Source organism: Seriola dumerili, unplaced genomic scaffold, assembly GCF_002260705.1.
Source record: "Seriola dumerili isolate Sdu_G_001 unplaced genomic scaffold, Sdu_1.0 BDQW01001661.1, whole genome shotgun sequence".
NCBI lineage: Eukaryota > Metazoa > Chordata > Actinopteri > Carangiformes > Carangidae > Seriola > Seriola dumerili.
Genome location: NW_019175916.1, coordinates 622,309 through 639,177, shown reverse-complemented (window position 1 = coordinate 639,177; position 16,869 = coordinate 622,309). Strand labels below are relative to the sequence as shown.

Genomic DNA, 16,869 nt, shown 5'->3' with positions numbered 1-16,869 from the left:
GTGTAAGACAGGTAGAGAGAAGTAGTAGATAGAAGTCAAAATTAATATTTGCACTTGATTTTAAAGTTTCAACTTCAGAAATTTCTGAATTAAAACCCAAAAAGTATGTTTGCTGACCTTAATATGGATTCATTTTAGTTGTTTAGTTGTTAGCAACCTTAAATTGCATCGTTTAGTTCCTGCATTCATCTTTTTGATTTAGTAAACATATTCTGTATGGTATTAGAGAGATAAATATCCTATATGATGAACTAAAATATAGCCTAAAGTAAATTATATGTTTTTATTTTATATTTGGTGAAAATTGTTCACACACCTTTAATTAATATACAGGTATCCGTTTTGTAAAACCTCATACTTGAATTGGTATTAGGCAAAATTAGGCTTCATTACACTGATCCAAGTGAAAGTGAATTTATGTTTATCACCATAATCTCTACAAATGCAGATGCAGTGACCACTGGGTTACCATGGAGAGGTGTACACAAAAGGGTGTGGCGTGGGAATGTCCCCAGGGGTCAGGAGTGAGGGTGGACGGGTCAGAGGTCAGAGCCAGCTGGACAGCACACAAGAGGAGATGAGGGTGAGAAAAGGAGGTGAGGGGGTGGTCCACGGACCCACTGACTGGACCCAATGGGACATTAACATTGAACTGATGGGAGGCTCACTGACCAATGCCTATTCAGTGAGAAACTAAGCTATGACACACTCATGTGTAATGGTCCGTGGTAATTGAAAAGTGACAAGGCCCTCATTGTGGATGCAAAAGCAGTTATCAGAATGCAGCACTGGATTACAAACTATACGTACCAGTATTCAGTAGTTATATAGGATTATTTAATTCAATGATGCACATAATCATATACTGATTAAACTATCACAAGTAGCATGCTCACATCTGGATAATAATGAAAGTGGTGAAAAAATATTACAGTCTCTTCTTTCCAAACAGGAATATCAGTATATGTTGGGATTTAGACACATACAATTTTATTTTCAGTTTAAACTTTAAGGACTCCAGTGTGCATCCAGTATCAAAAGTTTTACCTGACAGCAGTTATAATGACTTACACTATTAAGCACAGCGTATTTCCAGTGTTGTTGCTCTTCACACAGTTCCTTGTTTTTCCACCTCAAAGAACATAAACTTTAACATGTACCAACTGACAATAAACGCTCCTTCAAACATGTATCTGCAGTCATTATTTCAAAAAAGGAAGGACTTTTGTACTGTGTTGTTAGAAGTGAAAAAATGAAGGTCCAAAACTAGCTAACAGCTAACAAACTGTGTATTCACAGATGCATTTATTTGAAACTGATGAAGTACAATTTTAATCACTGAAAAATGTATCATTCACCCATGGTTACAGATGGTCTGTGTACCTCAAGGGTGCAGACAGGAAGGTGAGTGTCTGAGCTCTGCCTTCCATGTGGCTACTAGTGAAGGTCAGGTCAGTGAGGGCAGCAGGCAGTCTGGATCTGGGCCATACTCTGGTGGTCTAAAAAAGACAATCTTGGGGCCCAACCCAGGGGGTCAACATGCAAATAGTAACCCCCAAGTGAAAAGCATAGAGAAGATCAGTGTTCTCACATTACTCGTGCTGCCCATGACTGTGAATGTGCACGCCTACACACCACATGAGGTTCTCATATTTAATGAAATTCAATCTCAACAATAGAGAAGGCAGCTGTATTTCAACAAAGGTAGAAGTATGACGTCATACGAGAACATTAAAATAACCATTTTGTCAAGGTCCACTGGCTTAATGTTACAATTGTCAGACACATGGTTCTGAAAGTTAAATCATCAACTGCAAAAATAGTTGTACAGCCAGAACAAATGTGTTATTTCTTCACACAGCATAATTAAAACTGCAGTATCTTTGTCATCTTAAGTGTCACTGGCCCTTAATACTCATCCAGCACATGCATAGCAGATGAAATTCAGTTTTTCTGTCTCAGGCAAGCCTACCCACTGCTGCCTCCCAGTGGCCTCAATGGCACCTGTAACACCACAGTCATATTTCCCTTCAGATCCTTGTCCGGGAGCCCAGTTCTGGTAACAGCCGGTCGTCGAACTAGTCCAGAACCAAAAATTGAAGTTACAGGTGTAGCGCAGGCCGAGCCAAACATGGGTTGAAGTGGCGTTCTTTGTCTTTTCAGCCACCTTCTCTTGAATGTCTTTAGAGGAAATATGGATAAGGTCAATATGGTGCTCCCTGCAGTAACTCATAGCTTCAATCCATGTCATGTTTTGCTGGACCAGTATCAGATTTCCTAATGGAAGAAAACAGAAAGAGGAACATTACTGAAATCCATAATGTATAATGTAAATTTATCTAAAATAAACACATAGGCACATGACAATTTTAAACATACCCGGAGGCAAACTTTGGGTGTTTTCAGTGGACATTGGAGTTGAAAGCTGCGTTGTGTTCTGGGCTGAAGTCTCCACCAGTGTTGTTAATGCAGAAATACCATCTGTGGTTACTTGCACAGTAGTTGCTGGAGGTAGCTGTGTAGCTGTCACAGTTGACATCTCTGCAGTGGCATTGTTGAGCTCAGTGACTGAGGTACTGTATACAACACCTGTGGTATTTGGTGTTGTTAGTTCAGTGGCAGTTGTTTCCACTTCAGTGGTAACATTAGTAGTGTTTGGCTGTTTGGAAGCAGCCACAGTGAAATTAAATGTTGCTATGATCCCTTGAGATGACGTATTCAGAATAGCTGTCATGTTTGTTGGCAGTTGATCTGTTGTAAAGGTCGCCTGGGTTGTTGAAGTTGATTTCCTTTCTGTAAGAGTCAATAATGAAATAGACACTGAGAGGAAGACAGTGATGGATGTAGCTCTGTTGTCCGTTGCATAAGGTTACAAAACATTAAAATAGAACTTTCTGCAAATTCTACAACATCACTGTGCTGACTTTGCCACAAGAGCACCGACTTACCCCCATGACAAACAAATTTGCATTTGCCACCACATTTCAGGTCATTCCACTGCCCTTTATCTTTGAATACAGCTGCAACACATTTCTGATCTTCAAGGTAGTTAGGCTGATGGGGTTTCCAGAAACGGAATGATGAGTTGCTCCCATCTGACCACTTCCAGGGATCTTTGAAGAGGCCAATCCACACATTTTGTGACACAGACACATTATGTACTGCCTCATTCTCTTCTGCTGAGTGTATGCTAACCAGATCAGACGATAAGCCCCTGCAGTGATTCTGAGCGTCCCTCCATGATTTGGTGTCATCAACAAAAATGTGTCCACTTGTTTCACCATTTCCTGTAAGTCCAATAGTTTCATATTTTATTACATAAGTATAGTGAGGTTCTGTGCCGTGTGAAATAACTTTTACAGCAATGTTGTCATTTTACTTACCATGACAAACAAAACCTCTTTTGATTCCACAGTCACTCTCAAACCACTCGCCGTGTCGATCCATTGCTGCACAAGCATCTTGATTCTTTTTTCGCGGTTCTCCTGCCTTCCAGTTTAAAAAATCCAGTTTTTCATCAGGCCAAGACCAGTGCCACATCCACACATCTCCAATCTCCAGTCCTATCCAGGCTCTGGCAGTGGTATTTGTTGAAACTAAATTGATCAGATTATTCATATCTGCTGTGCTCCGAACTGTTGCTAAATCTGTGTATATCTCTCTGCAATAGCTCTTCGCCTCTTTATAGGTGTTTGAAATATCAACAAGGTGAAAGTCTGAAGATCCCACTGCGAAGAATCCTGTGGAAGTACAGGTTGTCTGTTCAGTCACAGCAGGTGTAATAACAGCAGTAACAAGTAACAAGTATTCATGTATCCATTGAAAATCTCTAACCATAACGTGGAATTTTTTTATATTCTAAAAAGTAACCTTTCTTCACATACTCAAAAGATTGGTGTCTACATGTAGCTATGAGTATCCAACAACAGTTGAAAAAAATTCATGTACATACCTGAGATAAAAATCAGATACAGAATTGGACTCCTTTTCTTCACAATGAATCTGTTTTCAGTCATGATCATAGGAAACAGGTAAACAAAATGCAACAAAAAAAAGAGATCTATTGGTAAATTTATAGTTTTGTTGTGACCAGGTATTGGTCCTAATAAATGGTACCATATAGCAGCTTTGAGCAGCACAGTGTTTGTAGTAAGAATGCCACCTGGCTTGTTAAGAGACACCTCTTCAGGAGCAACTATAGACGAAGCAGTCTTTCAAGTTTCTTTTTGTCTTGCACAGCGCATGGCTTTCTGGTTTGTTGAGATGAAATGAGAGCATATGAGAGAGAGAGAATATGAGAACAGCTACACCTGCCATGAAATACAAGGATAACAAGTGAAAAACTTTTTAAATCTGCTGACAAATGAACAATCCACAATTTTGACATCATTTTGCAATGTCAGCAGATTACAATGAAAATTAGTCTTTGACATTTTATCCAGTGTGGTTGTTCAAGAATGAAGAAGAGCAAGTCTTGTTTTGATAACAGTAAAAAATATAAATCACTTCCCCATGTTTCCCTCCCCTGTTCTATATATTGAAGATAAATCCAGAGATACTGTAACAAATATTTAAGAATTCAAAACATCTCAGTGGGTAAATCAATCAGAAAAGAAAAATCAATATTGTGATATTTGGGGTCTGGAGTAGCCTGTTTACTGGAAAATGTTATGTTTTCGGGGGCTGCATCTAACTTAGGGCAGCTCCTGTGTGAGTTTACACAGACAGAGTTTTTCTCAGAAACAGCTTTTTAACTTTGGTGACCAAATTAGTAGTTTAAACAATTTAACCATGTAAAAAGAAAAAAAAGTAAATGCAGCTTAAAAGAAATTGCAGGTCACTTCTGTATCCTAGGGTTAAAAAAGTGTTGCAACTAATTACAACTCCTACACAAGTGCAACTCAGTCTCCACTCTGGAGAACAAGGGAGCTTGAGGATGAACTTCAAAACAGAACATCGTGTTAAATATTTTAGATAGTGGAAAATATTACTGAACAACTGGAGCAAGAACATGTTGTGCAATACTGTGTATGCCCCTCCTTCAACCACTTTTTGTAGGAGTGGCTGTCCAAAAATTGTTCAGATTAGATCAACTGTGCCATAATAAGGACACCTAAAAATCACACAGCATTTATAGCATTTATATCACACTTTAATTTTAGATTACCACACCTCATCATAATCAGACAATCAACTATACACATTTGATTGTCTGGTAGGGTACCTTCAGTTTGTCCGAGTACATGCAAATGTGTTGTGTGAGTCATTTTCCATTACTTACTCTTGAATGCATCAGTGATTCCCTGTTTTGACAGTGTTTGGGGCATTGACCAGCTTGATGTTCTGTGTGAATGTGTAGGCTTTGTTGGAGGCTCATTTACTCAATCTTAGAACAATGTGTGGTGATAAATTTGTAATAAATCAGAAATTGTATAACATAGTTTTATTACAAATGCTCTAATCTTTGGGAATATTATGAGAACAAAAATTGGTGTGTTTAAATAGTACATCGAGCTGAACATCTACTGCAGGAGTGTCATATGACAGTGCTGTTATGGGTGGTCCCATGAGACATTTTGGCTCGAGGGATGCTGGCACTGAGCCACCATGGCCTGTAAACAACAACAGCGTCAAGTTGAAGTAAACTGGATCTGAGTGTCGGCCTGTTGTCTGGCGCTTGTCTGATCACAATAAGTACAGTGAGGTGGTTTTCAACAATGCGTCGAAGGTGTGTCTGGTAAGTAATTCCCACCCTCAAACGACTCGATTAGTTATTTTGTCAATAACTGCTTCTCCAGATTATCACCCTGAGCCGTGCATTAGGCTAACGTTAGCAATATTAGCTACGTTAGCCGTAACTGCAGCCAACCAGCTAATCTTGGCTACCTGCTGAACATAGCGCTAGTTGTGCGAATTTATTCAAGTGGTTCGTCCACTGTCGAGTTATCAAGCTCCACATTTTGAAGTCTAACTGGGTTTGTTTAAATCTTTGTTTTACGAAACGCTATAAAATGCAGTAACAGTCAGACGTATGGAAACCAGCTAATGCTAGCTAATGTTACCTAGCCAGGGTCTTTCGAACGTTTATGGATTTGTAGCAAGCTAGCTAGCTAGCAAACGGCAAAAGCAAACGTAGGGCATTATTTATGTGTTTTGGCCAATAATATACAATGCCGGTGTAAATTCACGGAAATAGTTAAAGATACTGGTACATCTGTTTGTGATTAACATTTATTTAACCGCAACATTACAGAGTAACGTTAATGTCAACGTTATTACGTATCGTTAGCAACATTTAGCAAACGTGTAACGTTATTGCGATTCCATCAGGAGTCAGTTAACATTATAAAATACCGACTAATATAAGCAAATTTTAAATTACTTCATGGTTTGCTCAGTTTGAATAAAGATTCTCACTCAAAACACACAAAACGTTGTTAACTCTTAGTGTATTTTCCCTTTCATTTACCCAATTTGATTAGGGCGAACGTTGTAGAACAATTTTGATTTTGGGCTTCAGTTCATCTTATAAATGCTGTGGTTCCAATCACATTCGTCCATCTAATCACTCTATTTGTGTGACAGCACGAGTCAGGTTTATTTAGGGTTTTGGTTTAATAGGAAACTTTGCTAACATAAGCTGTTCGAAAATTTGAAAGTCGCAGTCACTGTGTCCTGCAACTCACGATTTTTGTCTTGGTGGTTCGATTGGTCTATAAAATGTTAGAGAAGAGTGAAATTTTCCAACCTTAGTTTCTCAAATTGGAAGTTGGTATGTCATATGTATAGGTATTTTTATGACCAGCAGTCCAGAATTCAAAGATATTTAATCTTTAATTGTGTAAAACAGAATTAAGCAGCAAATCCTCTCATTTGAGAGGCTTGAACCAGAGAATGATTGGCAGCTCTGGTTGAAAAATAACAATTAATCAAGTATCAAACTAGTTGACCATAGATCAGTAATTGTTTCAGTTCTACTTGCAATGTAGAAGTACAGCCAGTTACAGTTAAAGACAGGTATCATTCAACTAATCATTATCTTTTATGTCACCCTCAGATAAATATCCTTCAGACGGGACATCATCCTCTCCACTGGGTTGCTTACTAGCCATGTCCTCACAGCAGCCCAATAGTTCAGCCTCCAACAGCCCCACCAACATCTTGGGTTCTCCTTTCTCAGTTATCAGTCCCTCTCTTAACTCCCCAGTGGTCTCACCCTCTCTGGGATTTGGACCCATCAGCAACAGTCAGGTAAATGAAAGCCAAAACTGTTTTATCTGTAGGGTACTGGCATTTGTTTAAATGGGGCAGAGAGTATATATGTTAGTTTAGGGTACATTGCAATGCAATTTCTTATAATATATAGTGTGGTTAATAGCACTTTTATTAGTTGGCAGAAACTGTTGTATGCACACGACTGGACACACTGATGTCAGATATATATATATTTTTTTTACCAGTATTGAAAAAGGTGACTAAATAGTCAAACTAACAGAGCATATAATTAACCAATGGCATTACAGTGTTTAAATGTTTTATTTGGTTGCACTGTGTATCCAGATCTCCTCCTCAGCACCCATATCAGGGATGCACTCGATCAGCAGCTCAGAGGATATCAAACCTCCATTTGGCCTGAGGCCCATGCCAGCTCACAGCCCTGGAATAATGTTGTCTCAGAAACGTCTGTGTGTCATCTGTGGAGACCGCTCTTCTGGTGAGTGAGTGCAGTAAGAGCAAGATTAGCAGAAATGAAACATCAGCTGGAGACTTTTATTCTATGTCAATTTTAGTGTGGTTGATCCTTTACTGTCTGATTTTTTTGACTTTGTTTCCTCAACAGTGTAACAAATTGTCAGTTACTGTTCCTAATGAAAATAAAAAAATGTTTGTCAGACTGTTGCCTTCACTTGGATTGGCTATGTTTGATCTTCTCATTGGCCTCTAACTTTTACCTTTTTCTTTTTACTTCTGCAATTTACAGGCAAACACTATGGAGTGTATAGCTGTGAGGGTTGCAAAGGTTTCTTCAAACGAACTGTGCGCAAAGATCTGAGCTACACCTGCAGGGATAACAAAGAGTGCCTGGTTGACAAACGCCAGCGCAATCGCTGCCAGTACTGCCGTTACCAGAAGTGCCTGGCCATGGGCATGAAGAGGGAAGGTATGCAAGAAACAGGGTTATATTAGAGGTTCATACTGAGGACCTTTGGTTATTGACGGTTTAGTCACACGTTTTGTTGTGAGTTGTCTTACATGCATATACACAAAGGGGACATATATCTGCGATTTCTACAATGATTTAAATATTGGCAGGCAATTAGATTTCCTAGAACAATTAATTATTCTAAAGGAAGCCCAACTAAATTGATTATTTGTTGATGAGTTCAGTTTTCTGGTATAGGTGAGGGTGGATGCTTGATTAGATGTGTTAAAGGGTAGAGTACGGTATATTGGGGCTGGTTTATATAACTAACCCCTTTCCATCTCTTCCCTTCATTTTCTCCTATTCTACCCTTTCTCCATCTTTCAATAGTGATCAAACATATAAAGTGGATAAAAGAAGATGGAAAGGATGAGGGATGGATGAGTATGGCAATAAAATGTTAAAGATGCTGTATTTTTAATGTTACTTAGAGAATTAGACCTAATGTGTTAGGCATGAAAAATTTGTTCTCTGGAAGATTTGTGGGTGACAGTGTACCCAGAAATGTGAATGAGCGTGGATCGCTTTGGTATATTGACTTGTGGTGATTTTATAATTTTATAAAATAAGCAGTTAGCCAGCCGTAGTTCTTTGTACCTGTGTATAAAATCTGATGGAGTGGATCGGTGTTGAAGCAGCAAATAAAGTAATGGATCATATTCTAGTGAAGGCCTTCATTTAGCTGAAGATTTTGTCTTTCTGTTTCATCACCAGTTAAATCACCTTCCCATGTCAGTTTCTTATGGCTGCACTTTTGTCAGAGTGTCTGATTTACCAGTGAGATGGGTAGATCAGTTTGAGATCAGTGTCCTTTTGGGTTGCTGTTGACAGCACAGGCTCGATTTTTCACCACTGTTTAGTTTTAATGAACTTCACATACTAGTCGCTTGGCTCTTCAGTTGTCCTCAAGGTGCTTTGTGTTTGTTAGGACAGCACCACTCTGGAATAATGCTGCCATTTTAGTAGGGGTGGGAAAAATGACAGATTTTTAGATGCATTGTTATTCTGTCTTTAACAATTTAGTATTCTTTTGTAAAACATAAAGCTAATGCATGTAAGCTAAATCAAGGGCATGTTGATAACAAAGTCTTGCATGTAACTCCAACCTTCCAGTTACTGTACTTCTGTTGATAATGGAAGTAAATTCATCAGACTTTTGTCATGATGGATACTAATTATGTAGAGTGCACAGTAGAAAAAGTTGGAAATCCAAAATCGCTATGTGCAACAATGCATTGAGAAACATTTTAAAGTAAGTTTCTTAACACCCTGAATTAAAATCAGGTCTTTAGCAATGTACAGTAGAAATTGCCATTTAGAGTTAACAGAATTCTGAGTAGACTACAGTGCTTTCGAAATTCATTTTTGCTGTTCCTGACATGATTCAATTTTTTGAAGACAGCACTGAATTGGAAACAGGACTTTCTCAATGCAGCAGAGTCTTGTCATTATCCATTATCCATTTTTTGAAGACAGCACTGAATTGGAAACAGGACTTTCTCAATGCAGCAGAGTCTTGTCATTATTCAGTGTTAGCCATCATCTCATTCCTTTTCTCCCACCATCGCTGTTTCCTTACGTTTTGTCTGATGCAGCGGTCCAGGAGGAGCGCCAGAGGAACCGAGAGCGTGAAGGAGAGCTGGAGTTCAGTGTTGGAGTGAATGAGGAGATGCCTGTGGAGAAGATCTTGGAGGCAGAGACGGCAGTGGAGCTGAAGACTGAGCTTCATTCTGACGGAGGCTCTGCAGGCAACTCTGTGAGTGGTTGGAACAAGGCAATCAGTAGATTTATATAAATAAATGTGTCAGTCGTGTTTTTCATGGCAGCACAATGAGTTTGGGCTCAATTTTCTAAGATAACTTGATTAAACATGTGCTTTCAAGTTGTAATAATTGAAAGTATTTGGTTTAGATATATAACCAAATAGTCATGTTGTTGTATTGTTTGATTCCAGCCCCATGATGCAGTTACCAACATCTGTCAGACTGCAGACAAACAGCTGTTTGCCTTGGTGGAGTGGGCAAAGAGAATCCCTCATTTCTCTGAACTGCCCCTTGATGACCAGGTCATCCTTCTGCGTGCAGGTATGATTGAGAACCTACAGTCATTAATGATCCACGTGGAACTGTACCTTCAAAATCAACACAAAAAACAACAAACTTAACTTAAAGAACTTTACTTTAGTTTTTGAACAATGTGAAATGTGAACAATGCCTAAAATTAAAAAATGAGAATAGTGCTTCCTCTGTTGTCACTCAAATGCCAGCAGCATTAACGTAGGCTGTAGCCATTTCCTTGGAGACATCTGACCTTTACTGCAACAACAAACTTGAGTAATGGCCACTGAAGCCAAAGAAAGGTAGTCGTGTTACCGAAGTCATATTGAAATGGTTTGCTTTTGCAAGACCTACCAAGAACACAGGTATCAGATCCACATTAGGTCTGATGCAAGTTTCAGTGTGGAAGATTGTGAACGTTGCATTATTACAAATTAGACTTCTGAAAGAATAACAAGGCCAAGGATATTTGCTGAAATTGTCTATTTTCATGTGTAAAGCTGTATTATACAATTACATTGCTATCTAAGATAGTACTGTGAACTGTTTTCTTGATTTTTTTTTCCTGATTTGCCAGCAGAGCCAAAAAAAGCCTGTAAGGTGCTTTTTGCCTTGGATATTTAAATAACAATATATATTAAATGATGCACAATAATATATATTTGGACATACATTTCAGGAATTGAGGAAGATTTTTGTCCAATTGTTTTTGAAACACAACTGTGTACAAAAACATAGGCAGGTGAGGGATACAGAGTGTGAGCCTAGATACTTAAACTACAGTAGCCTCACACAGGGATAATCTACAACAAGTTTGGTAGACACATTGGCAGAGTCACCTGATGGGAGGACATTGTTGCAGTCACTGTTGCTAGGTCCCTGTTATTACGTGTTTGGTGATGTCCCAAGTGTTTTGTTTTTTTCTGTTCAAAGGGACAACTGGCAATAATAATTTTAGTTTAATTAGAAGTGTGTTGCAATGACGCACTGGGTCAGGACCCAATGGAAATAAGTCTAAAGGGAAGGCAGGAAGTTTGCAAAAGGTGCTGCTGGATGAGTCGAGCATAGTCGTACAACTGGTTTCAACCTGAGGAAGGAAAGAGTTTTCTTTACAACAGCTTTTCATTGTAAGGGTAATTTCACCTTAAGAACAATTAAAATGCTTGGGAGGAAATGCTGTCATGACTTACTTGTGTTTTATTGTATTTCATTTGTCAGGATGGAATGAGCTCCTCATTGCCTCGTTCTCCCATCGCTCCATTGCCTTGAAGGATGGAGTTCTCCTGGCCTCTGAGCTGCAACGCGACAGTGCACACAGTGCAGGAGTTGGAGCCATTTTTGACAGGTACATTGATCGAGACAAAAAATTTCCAGCAAACTTGCATTTAAATTTCAACTAAATGTAATGCTTTTGGCTAATGTTTTACATATGCATAGTATCTGCATAATAATTGTTAATATCTAACACAGGGAGAGTGTGCAGAGTGCAGAGGTCGGCGCCATATTTGACAGGTAATTTTATGTTTATTAATGTCATTAAGTCAGTAAAATAAGTGTAATTTTCTCATTATGGTCTTTGTATTTTACACTCTAAAACCTTTTTCAAAAAATCTTTGCATTGCTTGTCATTATTTAGGGTTCTTACCGAGCTCGTCAATAAAATGAGAGATATGCAAATGGACAAAACAGAGCTGGGTTGTCTCCGAGCTATCGTCCTCTTCAACCCAGGTGCTTGACAGTGCAAGAAGCTGATAATATAAATAATTAAGATTAAATTTTTTTCTTACAGAGTAGTGTCTTGCCCCTAATGAAAATGTTATTTTCCTGCAGATGCTAAAGGGCTCTCCAACACCAGTGAGGTGGAGCTCCTGAGAGAAAAGGTCTATGCATCATTGGAAGCCTACTGCAAACAGAAATACCCAGAGCAGCAGGGAAGGTAAATGTCTTGAGATGCAACAAACATGACAAAGTTTTATTTTTTTTACTGTACTGCATTGTTTTGCGGTGTAGAATGTCAAAGTTAAACATCTCTGGAGCATTGTTTACCTTCTCAAACATAAATTTTATCCTATTTCCTCCCTGCAGGTTTGCTAAGCTCCTTCTTCGACTGCCAGCACTGCGATCCATTGGCTTGAAGTGCTTGGAGCATCTTTTCTTCTTCAAGCTGATTGGTGACACACCTATTGACACTTTCCTCATGGAAATGCTTGAAGCTCCCCATCAGTTGTCTTAGATAGGAAATGCGTACTGTGGTTAGGTTCAGATAGCTGAAGTCTGGGAAGCTGGAGTGGGACTGGAGTGGCACTTTAAGTTCTTTGAAGATTTGTCAATTTGTCTCACTGCTGTCTGGGTTACACTTTTTTAGTGCAGCACAGATTTGCTCTTAAGACCAAACCCAAGGCTTGGCATGATCTACAAGCTGGTGCTATAAGTTGAAATAACTTCATGAGTAACTACGGTTTAAAAAAGTATTTTTAAAAATGTAAACATTTACATATTTCCCTCACAGGAATAGATATAATTTGGGTACACATTTTTATATAAGCTTTTTAGACACCTCAAACATTAAGCTTCAGTTGTTTCTCCAGCTGAACCGATCCCTAAACCCTGTTTTTTAAAAGGAAGGCAACCTGAATCGTGAGTATGCGTTAAGGCTGTCGTCTTCTTTTTATAATTTCTAATTCAGATCAGATCTAAAAGTGTATTATTGTACCATACAGTCACCGGTAACTGTGTCCAACAGCAGCTCTGAATTTACTTGTATCCATTGCAGAATATAAAATCCCAACAGTGACCCTGGGATAGACGACAAGTCAGTGATTGAAATTGTCAGTTTGGACTTGTCGATGTTGAATGAGGATCAGCTTTGTATCTGATAATATACAGGTAGTGTTGTTTACTTCTTTGCCATTTTATAAATCTTATCACTTTGTGGTTAACGATTAGACTGCACTGCATACTTGCTATGTAATATTTCTAAACCATACTTTTAATAAACACCTGGCATCCAAAATGGTCAGGTGTTTGTCTTTTGGTGCTATAGATAATTTGACATTGTTGGTGCAGACGCACACCAAACCACAAACCTAAGAAAATATGCAAAAATGAAAATCCCTTTGTTAATCTTTGTTGAAAATGTAGCAATATAAAATGTAAAATGCAAAAGAGCTTTCTGCCTGTCAGTCTTTCAGGGGTTTTACAAAGTAAATCATGTCTGGTGGAAAGGGAATACTCCATTTTGTAATTTATCTATACAATTCTAAGGTACTGTGCAAAAGTAATTGTTCAGGGAAAATGTATATTGATAAATTTGAATTATGATCAGGAGATACAAATTATTTAATTCTTATGATGTGCCCTTGTTTTTAGTTTTCAGCTAGTATAAAGCAGAACGTGTCTTGGGTTGCACTGGATTTGCTGAGACTGTTTCAGCTAATTTTTTTTTTTTTTTTTCCTTTTTTTGATGCTCAGTTGTATTTCCTACTTCCCCCCTTTTTTAGGTAGCTGTCTTGTTCATTGTAATGTCTCTGCAATTTATTAAAAGCAAACCATAATCACATTTAGCTCCATAACACCTGTGGACATAGGAATTTTAAACAAGACCAAATGAGGTCTGTATGATGGCCATGTGTGAACACCAGATGAGCTGTATTGTTAAGCTTGTCATCGACCTCTGTATGCTCTTGAACATAAAGTGACTTGAAGCATGGGTTGTGTGGACTAAAAATAAAGAGGCTTAAGTTTTTTCTTTTTTTGGTTTGATTTTTCTTCTCTGAAATAGTTAAATGTGAAGTTAACTTCTTCCTGGAGGAAACCCAGATTCTAAGCCAAAACAACACATCTGAAAGAAGATTAAAAGAAACAATGTTTTAATGAGCCTTTTTATTGTAGTTGTTACATAGTTTTTGCTGTGGGCACATAGACGCAATAGAAGCCTTGGTTGTATAGCGCTTGTGTCCAAGTTCCACAGTGATGTTATGGCACAGGCAGCAATGTGTGTGGTGGGCTAATGTTAAATGAAAAGAGGAAAATGTTGAGTGCAATGAAATCAAAGGCTTCTAAGGGATTCCACAGGAGTAGCTGGTAAATATGATCAGTCTGTGAAGTAAAAAGTTTTAATAACACGCACACAAACCCTACAGCTCTGAGAACCAAAGTGAACCTCCCTTTGTATCAAGCAGAAGTGACACCTTTTTAAACCATGCATGGCTTGGTTTGTTTAAATTATATTTAGAATAATACTGCTTTTTTAGTCTATAATACACTATTCTACACATAGAGCAAAAAAAAAAAAAACAGAAGAACATAAAGACATTGTCATGACATGTACATCATTTTACAGCATTCCCCCTATATTACTTTACACATCTATTGTGTCTTGTTTTTGACAAAAGTCAGTACAATCCGGGAAACGATGAGCTCTTCCCTCGTAACTTCAGTTCTAAGTTGCATGCTACACATTGAGTCTAAGGTGCTGAATAGTTTTCAGTAAATTCTAAATAAAACAAACAAAACAAAAACGTACTGCTGGTGTGGTTTTACGTAGCTTTAGCATGATGTTGCTCTAGAATCTTGTTTCTCTCAATGGCTATGTTTCCATCACAGTGAAAATTTGCGATTGGATAGATTTAAATTATGCTGTTATAGTGTAGCCAAGGCCATTCTAAATTAATCAAAAGCACAGTGAGCTCATCAATAGTTCAAAAGCATACCCACATAATCAAAAAGGTTAAACTGCGGGCTCCTTCTTATTCAGTTCATTACAGATTTACATGTTTTAAAGTAGATAAATTATGGATATTTTATGTGCGTCCATATTACTAATTATCATGTAACCCCTGATGTTCACATTCATAGTTAAATAATGAAGGAATACTTTATGTGTCTTGAAAATGACAAACCGAGATCTCCAGTGATGCCAGTTGAACTACACGTTAATTTGGTCTGATCTACTTTTAATTGTTATATTTTACCTAGATCTCGACTAAAGTGGAACAACGCAAGCCCGTATTCTACAGTAAGGCAACAGGATACAGCTAATGTGCATAACCAATCCCTAAATTGTTATTAATATTTTAAAGCTTCATAACAAACTATTTGATCCAAGATATAACGTGGGAAAAAAAAAAAACTGAAAGCTTAGCCAAGACAAGTTTAAAAACACTGGGTGAAAATAAATCACAGCTCACAAATGATTGCAATATGATCCTCTCGCCCCTTACAGACCGCACATTTGTAGTAACATTTTCTTGATTTTATATGTCCCTGAAAACGTCATAATAAATAACTGTCTCTGAAAGGCACTCTGAAATGTGCAGCTCATAGTTTCTACAAAATAAAACTACATAACTCTTACGAAGATCGCACACCTGTAACATTGTGCCCGCCTTCCTCAAGCTGTCCCCAACTGTTCAGTCCATTGGTGAGAATAGGTCACATGATACAACTTGTCTAGGTTTACTTAAGCTAAAAATGTTTGCGTGATGAGCATTAGTCTGAAACTAGTGGTATTACCAGTCTTAACCACATTAACATTCTCTTTCTCCTCGTGGTCTTTAAAAATAGTTGCACTGTCTCTCTGATAAATTTGTTCGTACCCAGTAAACTAATGCACACTTGCTTTGAACCTGTCGACTTGGATTAAACATTAAAAACTGTGCTACTGTTAAATTGCTGGTAAAACTGTTGAGTATATTTTCAGATTCAGATGTCAGAGTGGTTCATCAGTGTCAAGGATTTCACATTCCATTGATACCCAACTTTTACATCCAGTGCAATTGTTCCTTATTTGAGCACCTTCTTGAGCAAAATGAATAGAAACACAAAACTACCACAGTAGTATATAACAGAATAACCCTCTGCACAAAACCATCTATACAATAGATGAAATGTCTTTCACTTCAATTTGTCACTAAAGCTGCAGGGCTGACACTAAACCAAAGCAAACACAGTTAGTGGAGTTTAGTGTCTGTACCACACCTCTTGCCCTCTTGATTCAGTCAAGGCCACTGAGATTGAAGCATATGCACTGCCAACTTTCGATACCTTTGGCCTTAAAAAATACGCTTTTGCGCAGGTATTTGTGAGCAATGTCAGGTTCGAAGGATGATGGTGATTAAGCCTTGTGAATGCAGATCATCGATGTTTATCCAGCAACAGCAAAGCTTAGTGGTTTGAATGCAGCGCTCTGTTTCTGCTCTCTCTGGCCCTGCAGTTCATGAATAAAATCGTGTTCAGCTTTTTATCCACTTTCTTCAGGAAGCACTTGCGTCAAGCCTATGTAAACCAAACGCATAAAGATGAGATCAACTCATCAAAGCTAGCGGGGGATTTTAGTGCCAAGTTGGAGTGCAGTGGGTTGGAGGGGGCAGTGAAAGGGCTTCCAGACGTCTTAATGTCCGGTGGGATCCAGGCCCAGCTCATACCTGCATCTCTGAACCACTGGACAAACCGAGAGCATTGGCCTCCTCTGTTGTCAAACCATTCTTCAGTGTCCTTCTCACTGTGCAGACAGGAAGAAAAATAAGGGCAAGTGGTGAGAGAATGGCATATTCTGATAAATAAGAGCTTTTTATGTTTCTATATCAATCAATCAAACTTTATTTGTCT

At 38.3% G+C, this 16,869-nt stretch overlaps 3 protein-coding genes across 5 annotated transcripts in view; 1 reads left to right on the top strand and 2 right to left on the bottom strand.

Annotated features, from left to right (window-relative positions):
- Positions 1 to 857: 857 nt before the first annotated feature.
- On the bottom strand, positions 858 to 4,131 carry LOC111238791 (C-type mannose receptor 2-like). Its single transcript, XM_022768474.1, has 5 exons — positions 3,953 to 4,131; positions 3,384 to 3,740; positions 2,949 to 3,287; positions 2,380 to 2,793; positions 858 to 2,277 (listed from the first exon to the last, which is right to left on the bottom strand). Exons 1-5 carry the CDS (start codon positions 4,020 to 4,022, stop codon positions 1,916 to 1,918), a joined length of 1,542 nt encoding a protein of 513 aa, XP_022624195.1. The 5' UTR covers positions 4,023 to 4,131; the 3' UTR covers positions 858 to 1,915.
- A 1,443-nt stretch (positions 4,132 to 5,574) lies between these two features.
- LOC111238777 (retinoic acid receptor RXR-beta-A-like) lies at positions 5,575 to 14,005 on the top strand. 3 transcript variants are annotated; one of them, XM_022768454.1, is made up of 12 exons: positions 5,575 to 5,737; positions 7,058 to 7,251; positions 7,561 to 7,714; positions 7,982 to 8,161; positions 8,534 to 8,587; positions 9,799 to 9,959; positions 10,158 to 10,287; positions 11,479 to 11,605; positions 11,731 to 11,772; positions 11,897 to 11,988; positions 12,091 to 12,196; positions 12,346 to 14,005. In XM_022768454.1, the coding sequence occupies exons 2-12, from the start codon at positions 7,111 to 7,113 to the stop codon at positions 12,491 to 12,493; spliced, it is 1,335 nt and encodes a 444-aa protein (XP_022624175.1). In that variant the 5' UTR covers positions 5,575 to 5,737; positions 7,058 to 7,110; the 3' UTR covers positions 12,494 to 14,005. The 3 variants fall into 3 exon arrangements, with proteins under 3 accessions (XP_022624175.1, XP_022624177.1, XP_022624176.1); XM_022768455.1 differs by lacking the exon at positions 5,575 to 5,737 and adding an exon at positions 5,902 to 5,975; XM_022768456.1 differs by lacking the exon at positions 8,534 to 8,587 and having other exon boundaries at positions 5,577 to 5,737.
- Positions 13,697 to 16,869, bottom strand: part of LOC111238807 (FH1/FH2 domain-containing protein 3-like) — a 100,248-nt gene continuing 97,075 nt past the window's right edge. The window contains exon 25 of the mRNA XM_022768494.1: positions 13,697 to 16,762. Coding sequence (XP_022624215.1) covers positions 16,680 to 16,762 — 83 coding nt within the window. The 3' untranslated portion in view covers positions 13,697 to 16,679. The remainder of the gene's footprint in view (positions 16,763 to 16,869) is intronic.

Coding starts and splice junctions, on each gene's coding strand:
- LOC111238791 (XM_022768474.1), bottom strand. CDS start 4,022: ATGATCATGACTGAAAACAGATTCATTGTGAAGAAAAGGAGTCCAATT. Junction 3,288..3,383: donor AAGAGGTTTTGTTTGTCATG/GTAAGTAAAATG, acceptor TTGGACTTACAG/GAAATGGTGAAACAAGTGGA. Junction 2,794..2,948: donor CAAATTTGTTTGTCATGGGG/GTAAGTCGGTGC, acceptor TGACTCTTACAG/AAAGGAAATCAACTTCAACA.
- LOC111238777 (XM_022768454.1), top strand. CDS start 7,111: ATGTCCTCACAGCAGCCCAATAGTTCAGCCTCCAACAGCCCCACCAAC. Junction 8,588..9,798: donor AAAGGATGAGGGATGGATGA/GTATGGCAATAA, acceptor TGTCTGATGCAG/CGGTCCAGGAGGAGCGCCAG. Junction 11,606..11,730: donor GTTGGAGCCATTTTTGACAG/GTACATTGATCG, acceptor TATCTAACACAG/GGAGAGTGTGCAGAGTGCAG.